At 43.1% G+C, this 24,864-nt stretch overlaps 1 protein-coding gene across 1 annotated transcript in view; it reads left to right on the top strand.

Moving 5' to 3' along the window:
- The window catches only part of TBCK (TBC1 domain containing kinase), a 516,545-nt gene that overhangs the window by 91,171 nt on the left and 400,510 nt on the right, over positions 1-24,864 (top strand). The window contains exon 4 of the mRNA XM_075350453.1: positions 6,703-6,817. Coding sequence (XP_075206568.1) covers positions 6,703-6,817 — 115 coding nt within the window. The remainder of the gene's footprint in view (positions 1-6,702; positions 6,818-24,864) is intronic.

The raw sequence follows: 24,864 nt of genomic DNA, 5'->3' as shown, positions 1-24,864 counted from the left end.
ACGAGGGAGCAATCCTCGCGGCGAACTACAAGACCCAGGAGGCTGGCAATGAAACGGAAGGTAAGGTGAGCATAATATGTGTACCTTCCATTCCATCGCCGGCCTCCTGGGTCCTGTAGTTCGCCGCTCCAGGATGTGTATCCGCAAGCATCGCGACGAGGCAGGAACTTCCGTTGTCAACCGCTACTTAAAGGCAGCGCGCTGACCAATCAGAGGCAAGCGGCTCCTTCCTTTGACATCAGCGCTCTGGGTGCAGAAGTTCCTCCCTTGTCGTGATGGTTACCTGATACACAGCCTTTATTAGCGAACAGCAGGTCTCAGGAGACCGCCGATGGAACGGAAGGTATGGTGAGCATAATGTGTGTGTTTGTGCATGTGTGGAATGGCACAATAGGGGACTAGGGTGGGACATTTAACAAGTTGTGGAACAAATTGTCTGCATTGCAATAATTTCCTATGGGATATCTTGCTTTGCTGAACGAGTAACTTGGTTAACAAGCACACTCCCAGAATAGATTGTTCTCGTTAACTAAGGTCCCACTATAATTAATATATATATATATATATATAAATATATATATATATATATATATGGCTGCTGGCTGCTATACATAATATTATGTGATTTTTCTTCTTTTTTTCTTCCTACCCCACTGTGACCATATTGTGCAACAATGTTCCATAAAGTAGCACTAAACATACAAGTGAGAGAAAACATATTCTAAAAAGCAATCCCTAATCTCCTTTTTTTTCCCACATTTTGCCTTATGCTGTATTCAGTTAAAACTGAAAAATAAAGTGAAACATTGTTTTTTTAAGAAAAAACCATGATGGTCTTCTTAGGGATTGGTATAAGAATACAGTCTGCATGATATACGGTGAAACCGAAAATATTTTCTGGAGAAGGTTTAAATACATACGTGAAAAAATGGTACCGATGTCCTCAGTGTTTTGGCTCAGTTATCAGTATATGAAGAATCTTTTCAATTTCACAGGTTATCAGCATTGTGTCTTCCTGGTTGTTAGACAGTTGGCTGCAGCAGGAGCTTCTCCCCTTTCCCTGTTGAGATTCTAAACTCCATCTCCTTTGATCAGCCTTCCCCACTCTACCTTTTGCCAACTTAAAATGGGTTACTGTTGCAGTGCATGTTTTACCTGGGAGAACATTTTATAGTGTTACAGTTTCTGACAGTGAATAAAAAAGCGGAATATTTTGCATTTGTGGTTTATTTATTGCAAAGCTCTTCCAACTCCTAGAAGGAAATATTACATTAAAATATATTATCTAAAATATCCTGTCTACACAAGTTATTTGAGACGCAACGGAGAAAGTTCCAGAGGTTAAAAAGTAAAGTAGGTTCTGATATTCGGGCTGTAGAATATGAAGCTCCCACTTTAGCATGTCTGATTCTCCAGTAGATCGGTGCTTTGCTGCCACCTAGAGGCCATTTGTGAAAATTACATATAGCTGTATGCACTGGATGAACGCGCTTCCACATCATTAATGTTTCGTGCTTTTTGTGTTTGTTTTCCACAGTTGTTTTTTTCTAAGCCATGTTATTTCCTAACAGTCATTGTTATGATGAATTTTTGATTGATTTCAATGTGGAAAAACATGGCGTTTTGAATTTTTCATTGTTAATCAAAAAATAAACAAATATAATGCAATATTGCAATTACTAAAATGTTATTGTTGTAAATTTCACACCAAGCAGTATTTATTTGCGTCTTTTTATAAACATTTTACAAAAATTTTAATACAAGGAATAAGGGAGGAATTAGGGAAAGGGGAAACAGGAATAGACATAAAGGAAAGCAACAGTTAAGTGTGGTCTTTATGGCCAATGCTTCAGAAGTATTAACATCAAACTTTTTGTCTCCCACGCCAAGCATTGTGACAGAGCAGGGTATTGACTTGCCCACTGTACTGCTATTTTGTGCTGCACTCCTTTGCCGAGCCTAATAGAGCACTAACAATAACGGCACCTAATGTCACCAGACTGATGCCACATTCAGTTTAATGTCAGCTGAAGGGGTTAAAACCAAAATCAAGCTGTTGCCATTCGTAGCAAGACTTTGGCCATTAATCACATTTTCTCTGTGTGAAATAAGTATGCTTTTTTTTTTAAACTAGACACATTAAGAACGTTAAAAAGAGATACTCAGAGGTGAACAACCTTTTAAAGTGAACCTGTCAGGTGCAATATGCACCCAGGACCACGAGCAGTTCTGGGTGCATATTCCTAATCCCTGCCTCTGTCCCTGTATACACTAGCATAGATAAAGAGATCTTTAGAAAAAGTGTTTCTAAAGATCTTTTATCGTATGCTAATGAGGCCAAGGACTAGTCGCAAGGGTGTTACTACCCTTGGCTAGTCGGCCCCCTTAGTATGTAAGCACACCCCTAGCCAAGAGAACTAACGCCCTTGCGACTAGTCGCTGGCCTCATTAGCATATTATAAAAGATCTTTAGAAATATGTTTTCGAAAGATCTCTTTATCTATGCTTCTAGATAAAGGGATGGTTAGACAGGGATTAGCAATATGCACCAAGAACTGCTCGTGGTTCAGGGTGCATATTGCACCTGACAGGTTAACTTTATCTGTATGTTATGATGTCCTGCCTGCTTCAGTCAGCCACTGGCCTCATTTGTTAGTTGCTTGCATTTCATCTATGACTGCTGAGCCCAGAGATCAGTTGCAGCAGACTATTGAAGTGACAGATGGACACGAAGTCATCCTTTCCATTTTGAGCAGGTGTGGTTTCCTAAAATTGTTGTTCCTAAAAGTCTTGTGGTTTGTTCTGATGCAACTTTTCATACTTTCACCATGCTGACATGTTTTGTTTTGTTTTTAATTTTAAAGAAATTACTGTCTCCTAGCAACCCTTCCAAAGAAGCCATACTTATTCAGTCTTTTCTATTTGTACTTACATGAACTTGAACATTTAAAGGGGTTATCTGGCTTCTTTTGACTTTTTTTTTGTATTACCCTATTGGGCTACATTGGGGCAGGTAAGTAGATACTGAGCACTTACCTGCCCTGCTGTCAGCCCCTCTCCCCCGGCTCAGAGTGGTCATGTGACCGCTCCTGCCGCGATTTTGCTGCTTCCAGTCATTTCATATCAACATGGGCAGGGCCACGTTGACATACAAATCTGGAACAGCATGTCGCCTCCCTGCAGGGCGGCTACAGTGCGATGAGCCCCGCCCTCCTTCTCTGCACCCTCCCACACATTCCCCCGCACCCCTTACTCTCCCCGCAACCTCCCCCTGCACTGCTGTGGGGCCTGCCTGCGGCTGCCGTGGTGTCACCGCCAGCACCGGGCCCCTGCTCAGGATCGCACATTCAAATGTACTGGCATCACAGATCACAGATGCCGATACATTTGAAAGCGCTGATGAGAGAGAGCGCAGCACTGCTTCTCATCACTGTCCTGCTGTCTGTGCTCTCTTCAGCACAGCAGTAACGTCACTACTGTGCTGATATGTCCAGAGCACAGACTGCGCGCGAACGTGCAGGAGCGGCGGGGACCGAGGACGGGTGAGTATGTACTCCCTACATGTGTTCCCTATGTGGGTAGGGGGGGGGTCGGTGCAGAGCACCGTGTGTGCGTGCGGTGCAGAGCCATATGTGTGTGTGTGGTGCAGAGCCCTATGTGCGTGTGCGGTGCAGAGCCCGATGTGCGTGTGCGGTGCAGAGCCCGATGTGCGTGTGCGGTGCAGAGCCCGATGTGCGTGTGCGGTGCAGAGCCCGATGTGTGTGTGCGGTGCAGAGCCCTATGTGCGTGTGCGGTGCAGAGCCCGATGTGCGGTGCAGAGTCCGATGTGCGTGTGTGGTGCAAAACCATATGTGCGTGTGTGTGGTGCAGACACATATGTGCGTGTGTGTGGTGCAGAATCATATGTGCGTGTGTGTGGTGTGCAGAGCCCTATGTGCGTGTGCGGTGCAGAGCCCTATGTGCGTGTGCGGTGCAGAGCCCTATGTGCGTGTGCGGTGCAGGGTCCGATGTGCGTGTGTGTGGTGCAGAACCATATGTACGTGTGTGTGGTGTGCAGAGCCATATGTGCGTGTGTGTGTGGTGCAGAGCCACATGTGCGCGTGTGGGGTGCAGAGTCATATGTGCGTGTGCGGTGCAGTGCCCTATGTGCGTGTGCGGTGCAGAGCCCTATGTGCGTGTGCGGTGCAGGGTCCGATGTGCGTGTGTGTGGTGCAGAACCATATGTACGTGTGTGTGGTGTGCAGAGCCATATGTGCGTGTGTGTGTGGTGCAGAGCCACATGTGCGCGTGTGGGGTGCAGAGTCATATGTGCGTGTGTGGTGCAGAGCCCGATGTGGTGTGGGGTGCAGAGCCTGATGTGGGGCTGTTATTTGCAATGCTGTAGTGATAACAGGTCAGGTGCTGGGGAAGAATACTGACAGGGAATGTGTGTGCAGGGGGCGGGCAGGGGGCGAGGCTGGACACTGAGGTTGGGCGGTGCCAGCTCTGACTGAGGTTTTGCACAGGAAGTGGTCATGTTTGCTGGAGCTGAATGTAAACAAGGAGCTGCAGAGAATAAAGGGGGAATTCAAGAGGAACAAAAGTTAGAAAACAAAAAATAACAATGTAGGGGTGTTTTATGTGACAATACAGCACAGATTAGCTTAACAAAAAATTTTGAGTTTATGTCGGACAACTCCTTTAATGTTAACTAGAATTAGCCTTTAGAGTCTGAGCTATAGCTCTGGGATTTTTTGCACAGTCTGACCTTGGTGTGCATTTGCTGTGACATCTACTCCTCAGAAGCCTGTCGACTGTCTTGAATGTTTTCCACTTGTGAATATTGATTCTCATTTTAAATCATGGACTCCAAATTATTTGGAAAGGGCTTTCTAACCCTTTCCAGAATGATGGACAACAACAGTTGTTTCATTGCTGATATGTTTCTTCACTTATTTATTTACAGTGTAAGCGCGACACCATGTGGACACATGCGAGGCATGCTGACGCGCTACCACTGTAAATAAATGAACTGTACTACATTAGTTACGAATTCCGTTTGCATCAAAACAACGCAAATGTGAAGCAGGCCTAATGTCAAAAACCTGCATGGCCATAAATGCAGTTTGGAGGGTTTCAGTTGACTTTACTGTCAGATTTCCTTTACATATCTATTCTTGTGTACCTACAGCAGGTGAAATGAGTAAATATTTTTCTAAAGGTGCTATTGACATGAATTTCTCACCAGATATCGGTAAAACATGAAAAATCTTGACAGCAGCTGAAATTTATCAGTAATTACAAAGCAAGTCTGCTGCTAAGGGGAAATATCAGCTGCTTGAACTGATAGCCTATTAAAAGGTGTCTCATTACCAAGGTGCCACACAAGAAACATCTCATGATGGGTAAAACCAGTGAGCTGTCTCAAGACCTTTGCAACCTTATTGTGGCAAAACATGCTGAATGCATTGGTTATAGAACAATTTCTATACTACTGAAGGTTCCAGTGAGCACTGTTGGGCCTATAATCTGGAGTTGGAATGGACATCATTTCACCATAAACCAACCATGACCAGAGGAGAGAAAATAATGTTCAGAAGAGTTGTCCAAGAGCCAAGATTCAACTGTGGAGCGCTACAGAAAGTCCTGAAATCAGCAAGTACAAGTATTAAAAAAAACAATAAGTAATGCACTCAAACTCCATGGCCTGTATGCACACTCACCACGCAAGACTCCACTGCTGAACAGAAAGCATGTTCAAGCGCGTTTAAAGTTTGCTTAACAACATTTAGACAAGCCTGGGAAATGCTGTAAAAATATAATCTGGTCAGATAACACCAAAATTGAACTGTTTGGATGCCATTATACACACCACTGCATATCGCCCCAAAAACACGATTCCAACAATGAAGTTTGTAGCTGAGAACATCATGGTGTGGGGCTGTTTTTTAGCTGACTGCACTGACAAATGTCATAGAATTTGAAGGAAGGATGGATGTGATGCAGAGAAAATAAAGTTGCTAAAATAACCCAACTGATCACCTGACCTGAATTCAATAGAACATTTCTAGAAGGAACTAAAGCTTAAAGTTCATAGAAAGCCCACATAACCTTCAAAATTTGAAGTGTTTGTGTGGAAGAATGGGCTAAACTCACACCAGTGCAATGCATGCGACTAGTTTCTACATACAGGATAGATCTTGAAGTTGTCCACTCCATTTTGGCTTTTGTATGAGGTATTAAATAAATTTCAGTAAGCGTGTTAAATACTTTTTCACTTTGTCATTTTTCATTATTGCTCAACTTAATTCATGGATGGATATCTATATGGTTTGATTTCTTTGCCTGTGTTGACTGGATGGTGAGAAATAAATGTCAAAAGCATCTTTAGAAATATATTTACTTAAAAAAATTGGTGACATGTTCAAAACTTATTTCACCCTCTGTATTTCATGTGACCATTCCAAAGGACTATTTAATAATGTAGGTTATGCACAAGGCAAAAAAACCCAACCCACCTTATGATTATCTGATACATGTCCAATTCTGAGTGTCTCCGGATACATTTATATACATGCATGAGAATGATAGCTCTATATACAAGTTATCCTTTTTCTACTTTTCCCCAACTGCTCTTTTTAGTACATTGGAAATCATATTCATAAACATTTTTTGTTAGCATTTTTCAAAGCCAGATCTTCCTCTCTTTCTCTCATCCTTCAGCCCTTTGAAGATTTTGCACATTGCTTTTGAAGCCCTTCAGGGATTGGAATATTTGAACTGTCATCGCATTGTCCACCGGGCACTGTCTCCTCACAATATCCTGCTGGATGGAGAGGTAAGGATGATGGGATCTATGGGGATTCGGGAGTTTCTTTGTGATCTAGTTACTCTATGGCTAGACAGCATGCATTAGAATGAATAGTTGTTTCTTAAATTCTATAAGGATTAATCATTCAGAATATGTGTGTAAACCTAGCCAGCTCTGTAATCTTTACTCAGGTTATGTATAAAATGGGCACGTTTTACAGAATTTCTTGCTAGTATTCTCACCTTATATTCACGAAGTTAGAGGCTTTCCATTTATATATAAATAATTCTTAGAGTACTTATAATCAGGATTTTATCAGGATAAACAAGAAAATATGGTCCTGCACCACCACACAATACCTTAACAAGTGCTGCTAAGGAGAACGTCCTCTCAGGTACTCCAAGTAGAATTCTGGAAGGGGGTGCGCATCATGCAAAAGGAAAGAAATATCCAATGAATAATCCGGAAGCGCAGAAGGAGTGGCACTGCCCACGATGTAGCCAGAAAGTCTTTTTTTTTATTCCAGTTGTATGCAATTTAAAAAATGCAGGAGAGGAGCCGGGTGCAGGCCCTCTATGGACAACGGCTGTTTCGCACCTAATTGCATTTCTACTGATCCCGTAGAGACGCGATTAGGCGCGAAACGGCCTTCTTCTGTAGAGGACCTGCACCCGGCTCCTCTCCTGCATTTTTTAAATTGCACACAACTGGAATAAAAAAATACTTTCGGGCTATGTCTTGGGTAGTGCCGCTCCTTCAGCTCTTCTGGATTAATCAAGATGATATACCCACCAAACAAATGGCTGTACAGTTAGGTCCAGAAATATTTGGACAGTGACACAATTTTCGCGAGTTGGGCTCTGCATGCCACCACATTGGATTTGAAATGAAACCTCTACAACAGAATTCAAGTGCAGATTGTAATGTTTAATTTGAAGGTTTGAACAAAAATACCTGATAGAAATTGTAGGAATTGTACACATTTCTTTACAAACACTCCACATTTTAGGAGGTCAAAAGTAATTGGACAAATAAACCAAACCCAAACAAAATATTTTTATTTTCAATATTTTGTTGCGAATCCTTTGGAGGCAATCACTGCCTTAAGTCTGGAACCCATGGACATCACCAAACGCTGGGTTTCCTCCTTTTTAATGCTTTGGCAGGCCTTTACAGCCGCAGCCTTCAGGTCTTGCTTGTTTGTGGGTCTTTCCGTCTTAAGTCTGGATTTGAGCAAGTGAAATGCATGCTCAATTGGGTTAAGATCTGGTGATTGACTTGGCCATTGCAGAATGTTCCACTTTTTTTCACTCATGAACTCCTGGGTAGCTTTGGCTGTATGTTTGGGGTCATTGTCCATCTGTACTATGAAGCGCCGTCCGATCAACTTTGCAGCATTTGGCTGAATCTGGGCTAAAAGTATATCCCGGTACACTTCAGAATTCATCCGGCTACTCTTGTCTTCTGTTATGTCATCAATAAACACAAGTGACCCAGTGCCATTGAAAGCCATGCATGCCCATGCCATCACGTTGCCTCCACCATGTTTTACAGAGGATGTGGTGTGCCTTGGATCATGTGCTGTTCCCTTTCTTTTCCAAACTTTTTTCTTCCCATCATTCTGGTACAGGTTGATCTTTGTCTTATCTGTCCATAGAATACTTTTCCAGAACTGAGCTGGCTTCATGAGTTGTTTTTCAGCAAATTTAACTCTGGCCTGTCTATTTTTGGAATTGATGAATGGTTTGCATCTAGATGTGAACCCTTTGTATTTACTTTCATGGAGTCTTCTCTTTACTGTTGACTTAGAGACAGATACACCTACTTCACTGAGAGTGTTCTGGACTTCAGTTGATGTTGTGAACGGGTTCTTCTTCACCAAAGAAAGTAGCGGCGATCATCCACCACTGTTGTCATCCGTGGACGCCCAGGCCTTTTTGAGTTCCCAAGCTCACCAGTCAATTCCTTTTTTCTCAGAATGTACCCGACTGTTGATTTTGCTACTCCAAGCATGTCTGCTATCTCTCTGATGGATTTTTTCTTTTTTTTTCAGCCTCAGGATGTTCTGCTTCACCTCAATCGAGAGTTCCTTAGACCGCATGTTGTCTGGTCACAGCAACAGCTTCCAAATGCAAAACCACACACCTGTAATCAACCCCAGACCTTTTAACTACTTCATTGATTACAGGTTAACGAGGGAGACGCCTTCAGAGTTAATTGCAGCCCTTAGGGGCACTTTGCACACTGCGACATCGCAGGTGCGATGTCGGTGGGGTCAAATTGAAAATGACGCACTTCCGGCATCGCATGCGACATCGCAGTGTGTAAAGGCTGGATGATACGATTAACGAGCGCAAAAGCGTCGTAATCGTATCATCGGTATAGCGTCGGCGTAATTCATAATTACGCTGACGCGATGGTCCGATGTTGTTCCTCGCTCCTGCGGCAGCACACATCGCTGTGTGTGAAGTCGCAGGAGCGAGGAACGTCTCCTACCGGCCTCACTGCGGCTTCCATAGGATATGCGGAAGGAAGGAGGTGGGCAGGATGTTTACATCCTGCTCATCTCCGCCCCTCCGCTCTGATTGGCCGCCTGCCGTGTGACGTCGCAGTGACGCCGCACGACCCGCCCCCTTAACAAGGAGGCGGGTCGCCGGCCACAGGGACGTCGCACGGCAGGTGAGTGTGTGTGTGAAGCTGGCGTAGCGATAACTTTCGCTACGCCAGCTATCACCACATATCGCTGCTGCGACGGGGGCGGGCACTATCGCACTCGGCATCGCAGCATCGGCCTGCGATGTCGTAGTGTGCAAAGCCCGCCTTAGAGTCCCTTGTCCAATTACTTTTGGTCCCTTGAAAAAGAGGAGGCTATGCATTACAGAGCTATGATTCCTAAACCCTTTCTCCGATTTGGATGTGAAAACTCTCATATTGCAGCTGGGAGTGTGCACTTTCAGCCCATATTATATATATAATTGTATTTCTGAACATGTTTTTGTAAACAGCTAAAATTACAAAACTTGTGTCACTGTCCAAATATTTCTGGACCTAACTGTATGTAGAAGCCGCTAACTGAGTAAATATTTACCTCTCTTGTAGAAGTCTGTCTTTCTGTTTTAGAGAAATCCATAGTTATAATTGTATGCTAGTGAGTGGTAATTCCAGTGGGTGGACAATGACATCAGTTGGGTGGGCACTGCTCTGACGGCTCTCCTGATTCTCTGCCTTTTCCCCGCACACAGCCTGCCTCATGTCTCTGTTCGACAGGTTACTGAAACAAGAGAAACCCGTCAATCCGAGATAGGAGGCTAGCAGCGGACGGGGTAGAGGGAGAGGACAGGAGAGATGGAAGTGTAAGATCCAAACACATTGCACTTTTAGTTCTAGGGCAATCCATAGTTATCATTGTATACTAATATACAAGAAAGGTGAGGATTTACTCAGCATTAAAGCGCCTCTACATACATGTCATATTTTAGGGTATAAAATCCTCATGACAAGTTCTCTTTTTTAATCATTGTACAAATGTTAAGTTTTGCTAATAATCTGTATTTAAGTATAAGTTTCAAATCCATCTTTGATTGCTGTCAGATCAGTAAAAGAAAAAAGTGGTCAGGACTCTCTTTTCACTGTCTGTGCCCACTGTTGGGCACACACGCACAAAAGTATGTGCCAGTCAGTGCGCACAGTGAGGATAGATGCCAAGGGGGCACACTGTAAAGAATCATATGCTGTTTGGAATACGTTTCTTTGCAGAGTCTCTTCTTATAGGAAAGCACTCTTTGATGTACTTTTCTATACAGTTAAACAAATGGCATACAGGTGCATAACGGCCATATGAAGGCTGAAAGAACACACTGCGCGCTCTGAGGATTCTCCGATGTTGGCGCCAGTAGCCACGGGTGCGTGACCAAAAGTATGTGATTTCCATGCTGCCTTGCCCTTGAGAAAGCCACAGAACATGGGCGATACGTGTGGGGCCTTAACCCACTTTTGGTCCACCTGTCCTGCCCCGGATTTCCACAGGTTTGCCTGTTTTCATGGAGGAGTACAGAGCTTGTCCCTAGGCTGGGATTCTTTGGCCACAAATAATCTTCCAGGTTTCTATTGGGTCTCCTGACTTTCTACTGTATTTGGTGATTAGCGTGTTAGTTGTGGCTAGCTGCATGGTTCATGACATCAGGACCCTCCATCAACTTGGGACTCCATGCATGTGTCATTTCTAGACTGGCTAGCCACACTGCAGATCCCCATGTTCCCATCAACTTTGGGTTGTATTGTTTGGCGTAACCACAGGGCTATTTAGGGCTCGTGCATAGGATTATCATAGGTGGACTTAACCTTTCTCCATTTTGTGTGGGCTATATGTCTTTGTATCCAGTGTTTGATTTTTAAATGGTTTTAGAGGTGTCTTATTGTGTCATTTTTGTATGTTTGTATTTGTCATGTGTAGCTTTTTGCCTTATTAAATATAAATAAAAATTATCCTTTTTTTAATATGACATGTGGTGATCCCGTTTCATTAGGTACATTTTCTTTCTCCAATATGATTTCCATACATGCTGTCACATGGCGACTAGATGGATGCAGCTGCGCCCAGTGCAAATGTATTGAGTGAGGCCAGATGCAGCCTAGTCGGAATGTGGTCGTTAGTATGCAGATCACATTCTTGCGGTCACATCACCATCTGTTTCCAGTACCAGCACTGGAGAATCCTCACAGCATGCAGTGCTCACGATGTGAGAATTCACAAGTCTGCAGCCATATAGAGTGACTGCAGACTTATAGCCTATGGCCAGACAGCCCCTTTTACTAGTCCTGCTCTCTGCTGAGTAATGAATACAATTATATTCCGTCTAGACAATTCTCTGTGAGAAAAACAGCTTGGCCTCTTAGCTGATGCACTATAGCAAACTACATCATATGGTCAGAAGAATTAGGAAATACCTATTAAAGGGGCTTTCCACTTTCAGTAAAGTTGACCCTAAGTGCTCTAAAATAATTAAACAAACAGAACAATTACTCTCCTTTACCAGGTTCAGCGCCGGTTTCCCGCTTCTGCTTGGCTCTTGGTCTTCTTTCTGTGATTGACTACAGAAGTGAAGCGTGCGGTCAATGTGACCTCACTGCAGCAGCCAAACCACCAACTGAATATTAGCTGCATGTCATCTGATTGCCTATACAGTTAATATTCCTGTGTGTAACTGCATTTCTGTAAGCAAGATTCCAGATTGCCTGCACACTGACTGAGATCTTATGCCCTGCCCGGACTTAAACCAATGCACAGTATATTTTAAACTTTGCCCCTAACAATTTTTTTTCTGACCGTTCAAAAGTAAAATCAGTTTGGTCCACACCGTTATGGGAGATGATCTCATGGTGCATATTCTATTTTCTTTCCTGATCACCTTCTCTTTGAGCAAAGTCTTGTCTATTCTGTCATTGACCATGTTAAGATTATTCAAAGGAGTAACGATTCTGGAAGTTATGCCATCCAATTCAGAACTGTGGCTTTCTAATTGGTCTGAAATAATAACACTCTCTTTACAATTTTCTATGCTGGTCTGGCTCATTGAAAGATCTTGCTATTAGAGGTTTGCAAACATCCCTTGATAATCTGAATTATTTCCTAGTTGTGTGGATGTATCTTTTAAGAACTCAAAAGGAGAAACCTTAAGATTCTCATTCAGGAATCCATGCAAATTGTCCAGCAGGAATTGTAGTTTGCCATAAGATTCTTTTACCTTACTCAAGGACTTTGCCTGTATAGTGGTGAAAAGGATCACTATCACATGGACCCTTCCAAGCTCAAGGCCAAATAAGGAAACTTCATACCTTAGGCGAAAGAGAAGAGGGTGCCTTTTCGGTTATTATCATACACAAAAGATACAAGCTTGTGCCTATGTCTGCTTTCTTCAGTTCCTCTGTGTTCACAGGACAAGCCTTCATTGATTCCGAAGCTGTATATATATACTGATCTGTCTTTGGTTAGAAGGCTAAAAATGATTTGAATTTTTCTGCGGACGCCTCTTAAATCCTTACAAATGGCTCCACAGTTCCTCGTAGTCATATTCAATTCCAGATTGAAAATCTTCGTATTGGAGCATAACACATTAGGGACGTTTTTTTTTGTTTTTTTTTTTAGATTCGCAACTATATTATGCGCCTGTGTTCTGTGTATTTTTAAGGTACTACTGGTTAAGGCTATATACCCAAGGTATTGATTGGTCATCTGACCAGATCGCCGAGTGTTGATCATCTTGTTTTCAAAATTTTCACAAAGTTCTTCCTTAACCACCATTTCTAATGCTCTGCCTCTTTTGCCTTCAATTTGCCTGTTCCTTACCGAGACTTCATGGACCTCTTATCCAAGCAGAAGGTCTAGACACTACCTCCACATAGGCTCTTTGATGTGCGATACCTCTTCTTCTAGGTACTGAACTACCCAGAGGGAGAGCCTTTTTATCTTCCTGAGACTAAAGCAATGTCCACTTATATTTAAAGAGAATCTGGAAAGAGAGTTTGTCTGGATGTTTGGGCAGGCTTCTTATTTTATAAAGAAATAAAATGAGTGTCATGCACACACAGTTAGTAGTCACCTGGCATCTCCAAAATGGCTACCACAAATCGGCTGGTCACAAGCCACTCAGTTTCTCAGAACCCAGTGGTTCCCCTGGCCTTCACTCTTTAACCCATGTACAGGGATCTGGACTTAAACAGAGGTCCCTGGGTAAGGGCCACAGAGTCTGCTGCTGTTTAGTGGCAGAAGATGGCAAGAAGGAAAGTCAGGATGCCGTGTTGGATCCAGGAGGTCACTTCAGGAACAGAATCAACACGCAGATAGTCAAATGTGAAGCCGAGGTCAATGAACAGGAAAATGAAGTTAAAGTACAGGAGTTCAGGACAGAGGCACAAACCAGGATAGAGTCTACTGACTGGCAGTGGGAGCTTGCTGCAGCTTCCAGACTGGACAGAATCAGAAGTCCCCCAAATAAAGTAAGAGTGTTATATTAAGCATCACCCACAGCAACAGTGTTGCGCCATCTAGCGGTCGGAGCAGAAACCGGCACAGATCTTATAGAGTCATTGAGAATACGTATAGATCTCATTAAAATCACTCTTCAAGCCTGTTATCCTTTGCACCTCATCTTTGACCTAGCATCTTCACCAAATTAGAAGTGCTTAGAGCTTCTAACCTAATCTTCAGTAAAGAGGGTGATGAATAAAAGACTTAACCCATAATGTTGTTTATGAATATTTCATCATGCCTTTCAGTTTATGAAACCCAACTGCTGTTTTCCCGCAATTCATTAATGAAGACTTCCGTAACGTCCTCTACTAGAATGTTTGGATGATATACTAAAATTCTCTTGAGACTTGTCTTCATGTCTAATCCATTCTGAAGAGACTGCGACAAAATCTTTATGCCAAGCCAATCAAAACAAGCTTGGCTTTAACTGTAGCCGCGTTTCTAGCATTGCAATGTGTTTGAATGAAAACCGTGTTTTCATTCACTTGCATCAGACAAATATTTTGAAAGTAGTGAGAAATTATACCACAAAGTATATTGCAGAGGTGTCAAACTTATGAAGCGATTTAAGCTATTTTTAGAAAAGCAAAAAACCCTCTCTCCTTATCCCTTCATTGGGGGACACAGAAGACCATGGGTGTATGCTGCTGTCACTAGGAGGCTGACACTATGCAAGAAAAGTTAGCTCCCCCCAGCAGTGAACACCCACCAACTGGCACGGAGATAATCAGTTCTAGGCTATGTGCCCATGTTGTTTTTTCGTGTGCATCTTTTCTGCACACAATAAAAAGCATGTTATGGGAGTCAAAAACGCAGCTGAAAAACATGCATTTTTATTGCGTTTGCACATTTTTTTTGTGCTTTTTTTTGTGCTTTTTTTACTCATGGCAATCACAGTGGTTCAGGCACTGTACCTCTGCGATCATCACCTTCTCTCACTGCCCGTAGCGGTCCCCCGCGCCTCTCCCGGCAGTGTAACCCCCCTGAATGCTGCGACCAGTGCAATCACAGCATTCAGGAGGCAGGGAGAGGGGTCACATACCTCTCCCTGGCATTCAGGTCCTTGAAATGCAATTACAAGGACCCAAACGCTGCCATGGTAACACTGAGTAATCACCATGATGACCCCAGATAACTGCGCTACGCAGAGCCTCACAGACCATGCTGTATGCACAGTGCAAAGTGCTGCACTATAATCCCCTGTAGGGATAAAGCACTCCAGTGGATTATAGAAACACAGAAAAACATGCAGAAACAATTGACATGCCAATTATTTTTCAGCAACAAAATCTGCAAGAAAGACGGCATGTGCGCACAGCAAGTCACGATTCTCATAGACTTTGCTGGGATGCATTTTCCTTACTTTTATTAATGGAAAAATGCAAGAAAAAACGCAACAAAAACAAGTGTGCACATAGTCTTAACTTAGTATCAGTAGAAAGCAGACACGGGGCTGCACCCAGACTCCTTTCTACCTTATGATTTTTGCTTTCTATTAAAGATTTCCTTTTTTTTCAGATATGACTTGTGAGTGGACAACAGAGTGGAATTGTATTACTCTGTCATTCCACCTAGAAACTGAGAGCACAGTGCCAAGTTGTGTCACAACTGTATCCTCTCTGGTCTATGAGGCAGGACCCTGACCTCCACCCCCCCCCAACACATTCAGTGCATTGCGAAAGTACTCGGCCCCCTTGAATTTTTCAACCTTTTCCCACATTTCAGGCTTCAAACATAAAGATATAAATTTTAATGTCAGTACTTGAAGGGCATCATGAAGGGTGATGCTGGCCGTTCTCCTACCATCTTGGAGTTCCCTCCACTCCCTAAGTAGACGCCACTTCTATGGCACAAGCTTAGTAAGTTTCACGTTTATACCTTTTATTTTATGTAACTGTCTATACTGCAATTGTATTGTTCCCTTTTGTAAATTCTTGTATATTTTTTAAACTTCCTATTTTCGGATTAAATATATAAAAATTTAATAGTTTCTTCCTCATGCTTTATATACGAATCCAATAAACCCGAAGGGCCTTATGCTATCTGTAACGGGTCCCCAGCTACCTGTAGAAAGTCTGGGTGGTGGCAGCATAATTGTTATTGCAGAGAATTATTGGAGTGCTATCATTAAGGGTACGGAGGTGTATATATATATTCCATTAGCGGGAATCGGTGATATATACATTTACCCTTGCTGTGAGACCTCCAATATTTGGCATTATTAGCTCAGCAGCCTCATCTTATGCATTGTCCTGCAGTACCAAAAGTGGCCTGCAGACAAGGGAGGCACTAGAGAGTAGTCGTGTGTAACAAATCAGTGAACAGCTGCGGATTTCTGAGTGACTTCCCCGCCTGTTCATGACAAAATGGTGAAGAATCAACGACAAGTGGGACACAATTGTGAAGATGAACGATATTTATTGCTTATTTTAAATTTTTGAAAATTGGGGCGTGCAATATTATTTGGCTCCTTTACTTTCAGTGCAGCAAACTCACTCCAGAAGTTCATTGAGGATCTCTGAATGATCCAATGTTGTCCTGAATGACTGATAATGATAAATATAATCCAACTGTGTGTAATGAAGTCTCCATATAAATGCACCTGCTCTGTGATAGTCTCCGTAGTCTGTTTAAAGCACAGAGAGCATCATGAAGACCAAGGAACACAACAGGCAGGTCCGTGATACTGTTGTGGAAAAGTTTAAAGGTGGATTTGGTTGCAAAAAGATGTCCAAAACACTAAACATCCCAAGAAGCACTATGCAAGCAATCATATTGAAATGGAAGGAGTATCATACCACTGTAAATCTATCAAGACCTGGCCGTCCCTCAAACATTTCATGTCAAACAAAGAGAAGACTGATCAGAGATGCAGTCAAGAGGCCCATGATCACTCTAGATGAACTGCAGAGATCTACATCTGAGGTGGGAGAGTCTGTCCATAGCACAACAATCAGTCATAGACTGCACAAATCTGGCCTTTATGGCAGAGTGACAAGAAGAAAGCCATTTCTCAAAGATATCCATTAAAAGTGTCATTTAAAGTTTGCCACAAGCCACCTGGGAGACACCCCAAATATGTGCAAGAAGATGCTCTGGTCAGATGAAACCAAAATTGAACTTTTTTGGCACAATGCCAAACGATATGTTTGGTGTAAAAGCAACACCGCTCATCACCCTGAACACACCATCCCCACTGTCAAACATGGTGGTGGCAGCATCATGGTTTGGGCCTGCTTTTCTTCAGCAGGGACAGGGAAAATGGTTAAAATTGATGGAAAGATTTATGGAGCCAAATACAGGACTATTCTTGAAGAAAACCTGTTGGAGTCTGCAAAAGACCTGAGACTGAGACGGAGACTTGTCTTTCAATAAGGCAATGATCCAAAACATAAAGCAAAATCTACAATGGAATGGTTCAAAAATAAACGTTTCCAGGTGTTAGAATGGCCAAGTCAAAGTCCAGACCTGAATCCAATCGAGAATCTGTGGAAAGAGCTGAAAACTGCTATTCCCAAACGCTCTCCATCCAACCTCACTGAGCTCGAGCTGTTTGCAAAGGAAGAATGGGCAAGAATTTCAGTCTCTTAATGTGCAAAACTGATAGAGACATACCCCAAGTGACTTGCAGCTGTAATCGCAGCAAACGTTGGTGCTACAAAGTATTAACTTAGGGGCCGAATAATATTGCACGCCTCAATTTTCAGTTACTTATTTTTTACAAAAACTTAAAATGGGCAATAAATATCGTTCACCTTCACAATTGTGTCCCACTTGTTGTTGACTCTTCACCATAACATTAAAATTTTTATCTTTATGTTTGAAGCCTGAAATGTGGGTAAAGGTTGAAAAATTCAAGAGGGCCGAATACTTTTGCAAGGCAGTGTGCACATGAAAAGTATTTGGGGCTCCTCGGCGGACAGTCCTTGTCCGTTTGCCTCCCAGAGCGAGACATTGCAGGAAGGTAAGACTGAACCGTTTATTTCCAGCCACCTAACAGACAGCATTCTGGATGCCTGATGACTGTCCTCCTCATTGTGCTGCGATGAAGGACTTCGGGGCCTTCAGGACAGATATCTCCCTCTCCCTAGGTCCAGGGCTAAAAGAGGGGTCCTGGTTTAAAAAAGGAAAAAAATAAAAGGATAAAGCAGTCTACTCTATTTTCCTGCCTTTTTCCCTTCCTCTGCTCTTTTTTTCTTCCTTTCTCTACCAAACGCGGCCTTCTCGCTGTCCTAGTTCACCTTCACACCTACACATCTGCTTGTGCCGAAGAGCCACAGTCTACGTAGTTCTTCAGGTTGACAGGCTCCAGATCCACTGTGAGCTCTGTCATCTGGGTGCTCCTCCTCTATTCCCAGCAACTCTTCCCTTTGGCACTTCTTTCCTTATTTATATGCCTAACCATAGGGGGAGTCTCACTTCCATTCTCTGGTTTTTGTCCTACACATTGCCTGTTCTTTTTTTATCAAGAAGTCTTTCTCTGATCAGACCTCATTAATGTAGCCTGTTAACCTTGCCATCCTCCCCAAAAGCCCCCCACTGCCTGCAGGGAGAACGCAACACCTCCCTCCCGAGTGGGCCACAGCTCTCTCCCAGTCAGTTGCCAACCTAACCAAGGTATTTCAGGTCTTGGTTTTAGTCATAGAATGATTATCCAATCCAGCCATCCCACTCGCTTCCCAGGGAAAGCCGTTAATTTGACTCTCAATAGAAATGACAAGGTATCTGTGCACTCCGAGCAGTCCGTACCCTTTAAGAAATGAGAATGGCCTCCTCGCATTTTGGCCAACCACAATAAAGTTAATGGACTTTTAGCTAGGTAATGAGAGCATGCAAAACATGTTATTAAAGAAGAAAACAGAACTCCTGTACCCATATGCAGCTGACCTACAAAAATGAGCAGTCACTTCCCCTGCAGAGGAGCGCGGTGGAGCCAGGAGCGAGCAACAGGAGGTGGGCGGGACCTGCACGAGCTCCGGTCATGTGACAGCCGGAGCTAGTTCAGGCCCGCCCACCTTCTCTTGCAAAGTGCAGACAGACAGCCGGAAAGTGAAGTGCTGCGTGATGGAAGTAAGTATGAACTCCCGATCACTCCAGCACTTGTTCTGCATTGAGGATGCAGTGGTGAAGCTATGGTACTGTATCCTCAATGCAGAATGACCGCAGCATATCCGCAGGACATTCCGCAATAAAACTGCTGCATGTAAAAAGACAAAGTTGTACTGCGGTTTTCTGGGAGCTCCCACTTTCCCCGAGGGCACATAGCTTTAGAGGCTGCAGGATCGGTCATCTGTCTGTCCTTCACCTCGGCATGAATTTCCAAGGCGGTTTTAGCCTAGGCTAAACTATTTCTCCAGGGTAGCCTGTCGGGCACCCCTACTTCCGAACTAGCAGACCATATTACCCACACAAGAAAATACCTTCTGGCAGCTTCACTGGATGGAGCTGCTTGCTCAGCTCTTGTAGCCAGCAATATTGCCACAATGTGCAGAATCTTATGGCTGAAGACATGGAAGGCGAATTCTGCATCCAAGAAGTCTCTGAGCAGTCACCCATTCCAGGGATCCCAGCTCTTCAGAGAAAAGCTAGTCAACATCATCTCGGATGCCACTGGGGGAAAAAGTACTTCACTTTTGCAACAGAAGCCCAAACATCCACCCCCAAGAGTCACACAACTCCATTTGGTGCCTATTTTCAATTCTCATCTGGGAACAACTTCCACCAGTTTAAGTCTCTGATTCACCAGGAAAAAGGAGGCCATTCTAGCCATTCCCCTCAGAGTGCCCCTGCGGTCACCAGAGCCAGATTTTTAGGTCCAAATCCACCAGATTTTCCTCAGCATGATGGTGCGTCCCCACCAGGCAATCCACTCGGTGGGTGATCGTCTCCTCCTTTTCCGGGAAGAGTGGCTTTCCACTGTCAACAATGTTTTGGTCTGAGACGTTATCTACAGCTACAAAATAGTTTTCCATCATTCATCTCACCATGTTGCAAGAGTCTCCAGATTACTCTGGACACTCTTTCACACCTTAGTTGGGTCATCAACAGAGCGAAGCCATCTCTTATCAAGCCCCTGCTTATTATTTTTTTGACAGTGCTGTTCGACCCTGCACGCGCAAGAGTCTTCCTGCCCAAAGACAACTAAGCAGGATTCATTCTCTCAGACGTCCCTTTCAATGCTCTATCCTTTTTTGCATGAGTATACTGGGCAAGATGATAGCCACACTGGAAGCAGTTCCTTTGACAGTTCCATGCACTCCCCCTACAGCATTTTCTCCTATCAAGGTGGGATAACTCCACTCCCAAGATTGCCTGGTCACGCTTCCACCCCAGAACAAGAAGTCCCTAGAATAGTGGAGACGCTCTTCCATCGTTCGTTGCCAAAGATCGTTTCTGCTGATGTGTTGGAAGAACGTAATCACGGACCCTAGCCTCCTTTCCTAGGGAGCAGTTTTTCAGAACCTTACAGTACAGGGTCGATAGAACGCTCAGGAATCATTTCTTCTCATCAACATTCCCTAGCTCAGATAAATCCTCCAGATTCTACTTCACTGGCAAAATATTCTCTTCAGTCGTCTGATCTACATCCAATCTATCAACACCACTGTCGTGGCATATCTCAACCACCAAGTTGGAACTCCAAATAAAGGTTCTCGATGTCAAGATTCTCAAACTCGAAGTTAGAGATTTCTCAGATCCCATGAGTCAAACAAAATGCACCAGCACAATCTCAGCAGTGCACATTCCTGGAGTGGACAACCCGGCCACTGATTTTATTAGCTGAGAAGTTCTCGTCGTAGGTGAATGGTCCCTGCACCAGACAGTCTTCAACCATGTCTGTCTCAGATGGGGAACCCCCAATGATGAACTGATCGCACCCAAAGTGAACCAGGTTGAAGGTTGCCCAGGTTGTGTCAAGATATTGCAAAACCCTATTGATGGACTCCTTGACCCAGTTCTCCTTTTTACCTGTTTCCTTCCAGTGATCCCCAGGCTGGTCAAGAAGATTAAGGTGGAAGGAATACCCATCCTGCTCATGGCTCTAGTTAATCCACATCTTTGCGGACGTTCCGTGAAAGCTTCTAGAACTTCTCTTCCACCAAAATTCAGTCACCCATTTTAATGGCATGACTGTTGAAGCCACAGTACTAAGGTCCTTTGGTTTCTCCAATCAGCTTATCCAGACCATGATCAAGGCGAAGAAGTCTTCCTTTAGCATATACCATAACATGTGGACTGCCTTCTGCCACTGGTGCAAAGCCATCAGACTGCCCCTATGGTCTTCTCCTTACTTTCCCTGCCATCAAGTCTTGATTCTGATCTGTCCCTCAGCTCTCTCAAGGGTTAGGTCTCTGCGCTTTTGATTTTTTTCTAGAGAAATCCGGCTTCTTGCCACCAGCTCAGAACCTTTCTTTAGAGGGTCGTACATAATACGCCACCTCACCAGCCTCCGGTAGAGCCCTGGGACCTTAACCTTATTCTGGACATCCTTCAGAGGTTCCTGTTCTGACCACTACTAGGAGTCGCTCTATCCTTCTCCTGAGCTTGCCACTCCCGATATTTGGTTTTCCACCAGGACAAGGTGATCTTGCTTCTGATTTAATCCTTTCTTCCTATGGTGGTTTCCTTGTTTTACCCTAACGGGGACATTGTGCTCCCTTTGTGCTGACCATCACCATCTCACTCTCAAGAGTGGTCTCTACATAAGCTGGTCCTCATGAAAGCTCTACACTTCTACATCATCATGTCAGAATCCTTCAGACGGACGTATTCTTTTTTTCGTAATTCCGGATGGTCATCTCAGACGACTTCCTGCTTAGAGAGCCACCATTGCATGCTGTATCCGTTCTGCCATCTTGGAAGCCTACTGGATAAAGGATTAAGCGTGCTCGTTCCACTCGTGAAGTGGGGGCCTTCTGGGATATCCGCCATCAGGCCTTGGTCATGCAACTGTGGGAAAACCCCTACCTGGTCCACCATTCATACATTCGCAATATTTTACAATGTTCACACCTATGCTTTGTCAGATGCAAACCTCGGTAGAAGGGTCCTGCAAGCCATATTTGTCCATGCTCAGACTTGATGGTGGTAATAATAATATTTATTCAGTTATATAGCGCCATTAATTTCACAGCGCTTTATATATGATGGTACTATCTTGTGCCCACCCTTTGGACCCCAATGAAGTGATAGCAAAAATAAAATTTTGGTTACTCACTATAAAATCTCTTTCTTGGAGCCTTCATTGGGGACACAGCACCTGCCCTTATGTTGAGTTTTTGCCTTATTGTTGATTCTGCTACTCTTTTCTCACTGATTTTACCCATTTTACCATTTAAAAATGTGACCTCTTGGGCTAAAATAAAATTTTTGTAGTAAAAATGTAATTATTTTTTTCTTCACTGCCCAATGGTATACAATTCTGTCACACACCTGGTGTCAATATGATCAGTGTACTCCTAGATGAATTTAAGGAGATGTCTATTTTGTAAAATGGGATCATTTATGTGGGTTTTGCTCTTTTAGCACCTCAGGGGCTCTGCAAATGTGACATGGCACCCACAAACCATACCAGCAAAATCTGGTGCTCCTTCCCTTCTGAGTTTTGTACTGTACCTGAAAAGTAGTTCCCAATAACATGTAGGCTATGGGCGCACTCAAGAGAAATTGCACAACCAACTGTGTGGTTCATTTTTTTCCTATTAGCCATCCTAAAAATTAAATCTTTTGGCTAAAACAACATTTCAATAGTAAAAATGTAATCATTCTTTTCACCGCCCAGTAGTATAAAGTTATGTGAGGCAGATATGGTGTCAATATGCTCACCGCAACCATACATGAATTGATTGAGGACTGTGGGTTGTAAAGTGTTGTCACTTATGGGGGTCTGCTTTCGTAGTACCTCAGGGTTTCTGCCAATGTGACATGGCACACTCAAAGAAATTCTAGTAAAATCTGCATTGCAATATGGTGCTCCTTCCTTTCTGAGCTTTGTACTGTACCTCATAAGTAGTTTTCGACCACGTATGGGGTATTGGTGAACTCAGGAGAAATTGTGTAACAAATTTTACCATTCGTTTTCTCCTGTCACCTCTTTTGAAAATTAAAAACTTGGGACAAAGCAACATTTGAATTGGAAAAAATTAGGAGCTTTTAAATTACTCAACCCAATGTTATACAATTCCGTGAATCGCCTGAGGGTGAAAAATACTCATTACACTGCCAGATAAATGTCTCAAGACGTGTAGTTTCCAAAGTGGGGTTACTTGTAGGAGTTTCTGCTGTTTTGGGATTTCAGGGGCTTTTCAACTGTTTCAATTCCAGCCAAAATGGCGTTCAAAAATTCAAATAGTTATCTTCCCCTTCTGAACCCTGCCATACACCCAAAGAGTAGTTTTCCACCACATATGAATGTCTCTGTATGCAGGAGAAATTACACAACAAATTGTATAGTCCATTTTCTCTTGTTACCCTTATGACAATTTAACATTTGGGATGAAAGGAACATGTTTGTGGGGAAAAATGTGTTTTTAAATTTTTACTGCTCAATGTTATAAAATTCTGAGAAGAACCTCTGGGTTCAAGGTGCTCACCACACATCTAAATAAATTTTTTCAAGGGTGGAGTTTCCAATATAGGGTCACTTGTGGGGGTTTACACTGTTTAGGCACACCAGGGACTCTGCAAATCCAACATGGCATCCACAATCTTTTCTAGCCAATTTTGCGTTCCAAAAGTCAAATGGCGTTCCTTCCCTCTCGAGCCCTGCCCTGTATCCAAAGAGTAGTTTTCCATCACATATGGGGTATCGGTGTATTTAGTAGAAATTGCAAAACAAATCGTATGGTCCATTTTCTGCTTTTACCCTTATGAAAATGCAAAATCTGGGACTGAATAAATATTTTGGTGGGGAAAAAGTAAAATTTTCATTTATTTCCTTTCACATTACTTTAATTCCAGTGATGCACCTAAAGGGGTAATAACCTTCTTGGATGTGGTTTTGAACACTTTGAGGGGAGCAGTTTTTAGAATGGTGTCATTTTGGGGTATTTTCTGTTACCTAGGCTTCTCAGAGTCACTTCTAATTCAAATGTGATTTGGTCCCTAAAAAATAGTTTTTTTAAATTTTGTTAGAAAAATGAGAAATTGCTGATAAACGTTTAACCTTCCTAACAAAAAAAATAATGTTTCAAAAATTGTGGTGATGTGAAGGAGAAATACGGGAAATGTTATATATTAATTATTTTATGTGATGTAACTCTCTGGTCTAAGGATATAAAAATGAAAAGCTTGAAAATTCTGAAATTTTCAAAATTCTCACCAAAATTCCAATGTTTTCACAAATAAACATAAAACATTTAGACTTAACTTTACCACTAACATGAAGTAAATGTGTAAACAGACTTCGGCAGTAAGGGGTTAAGTCTTGAAAAAGAAATCTACTACCACTACTACTACTACTACTACTACTACTACTACTACTACTACTACTACGACTACTACGACTACTACGATTTCATTTCTTATCTAGCTCTGGGCACCGCTGCAAATTTTGGTGGTCGTGTGTAGAGATGAGCGAACCTTCACTTTTGAGGCTCGGGGAGAATTTAAAAAAAAAAGCACCGCCCACCCATCTCTGGAAGTATTTTGCTTTTAGCCCACAGCAAAACATTTCTGGAGATGGGTGGGTGGTGCTTTTTTTTTTTTAAAATTTCTCCATGAACAAAACATCTTAGATCGCAGTATCTTTGTCACATTTGAGCCAATCACACACATCCCGCAGAGCGCACAATGCTGCGTAGCGCTCAGACACGAGCACGGCGCGATACTCGCCACAAGGATTTTCACGTCATTTTCCATGCCAAAACTCCAAGCCTCAAAATTGAAGGTTCGCTCATCTCTAGTTGTATGATCCTGCCTGTCGTTTTACTATGATGTGATCCTGATGGTTTATCCTTTTGGACTTCAGTCCCTGACAGAACAGTAAAGGACGCTTTACACGCAGTGACATCGCTAGCGATGTCGCTCGTGAAAGCACACGCCC

This window comes from Anomaloglossus baeobatrachus, chromosome 1, assembly GCF_048569485.1.
Source record: "Anomaloglossus baeobatrachus isolate aAnoBae1 chromosome 1, aAnoBae1.hap1, whole genome shotgun sequence".
Lineage (NCBI taxonomy): Eukaryota > Metazoa > Chordata > Amphibia > Anura > Aromobatidae > Anomaloglossus > Anomaloglossus baeobatrachus.
This window is presented reverse-complemented; position numbering and strand designations above follow the sequence as displayed.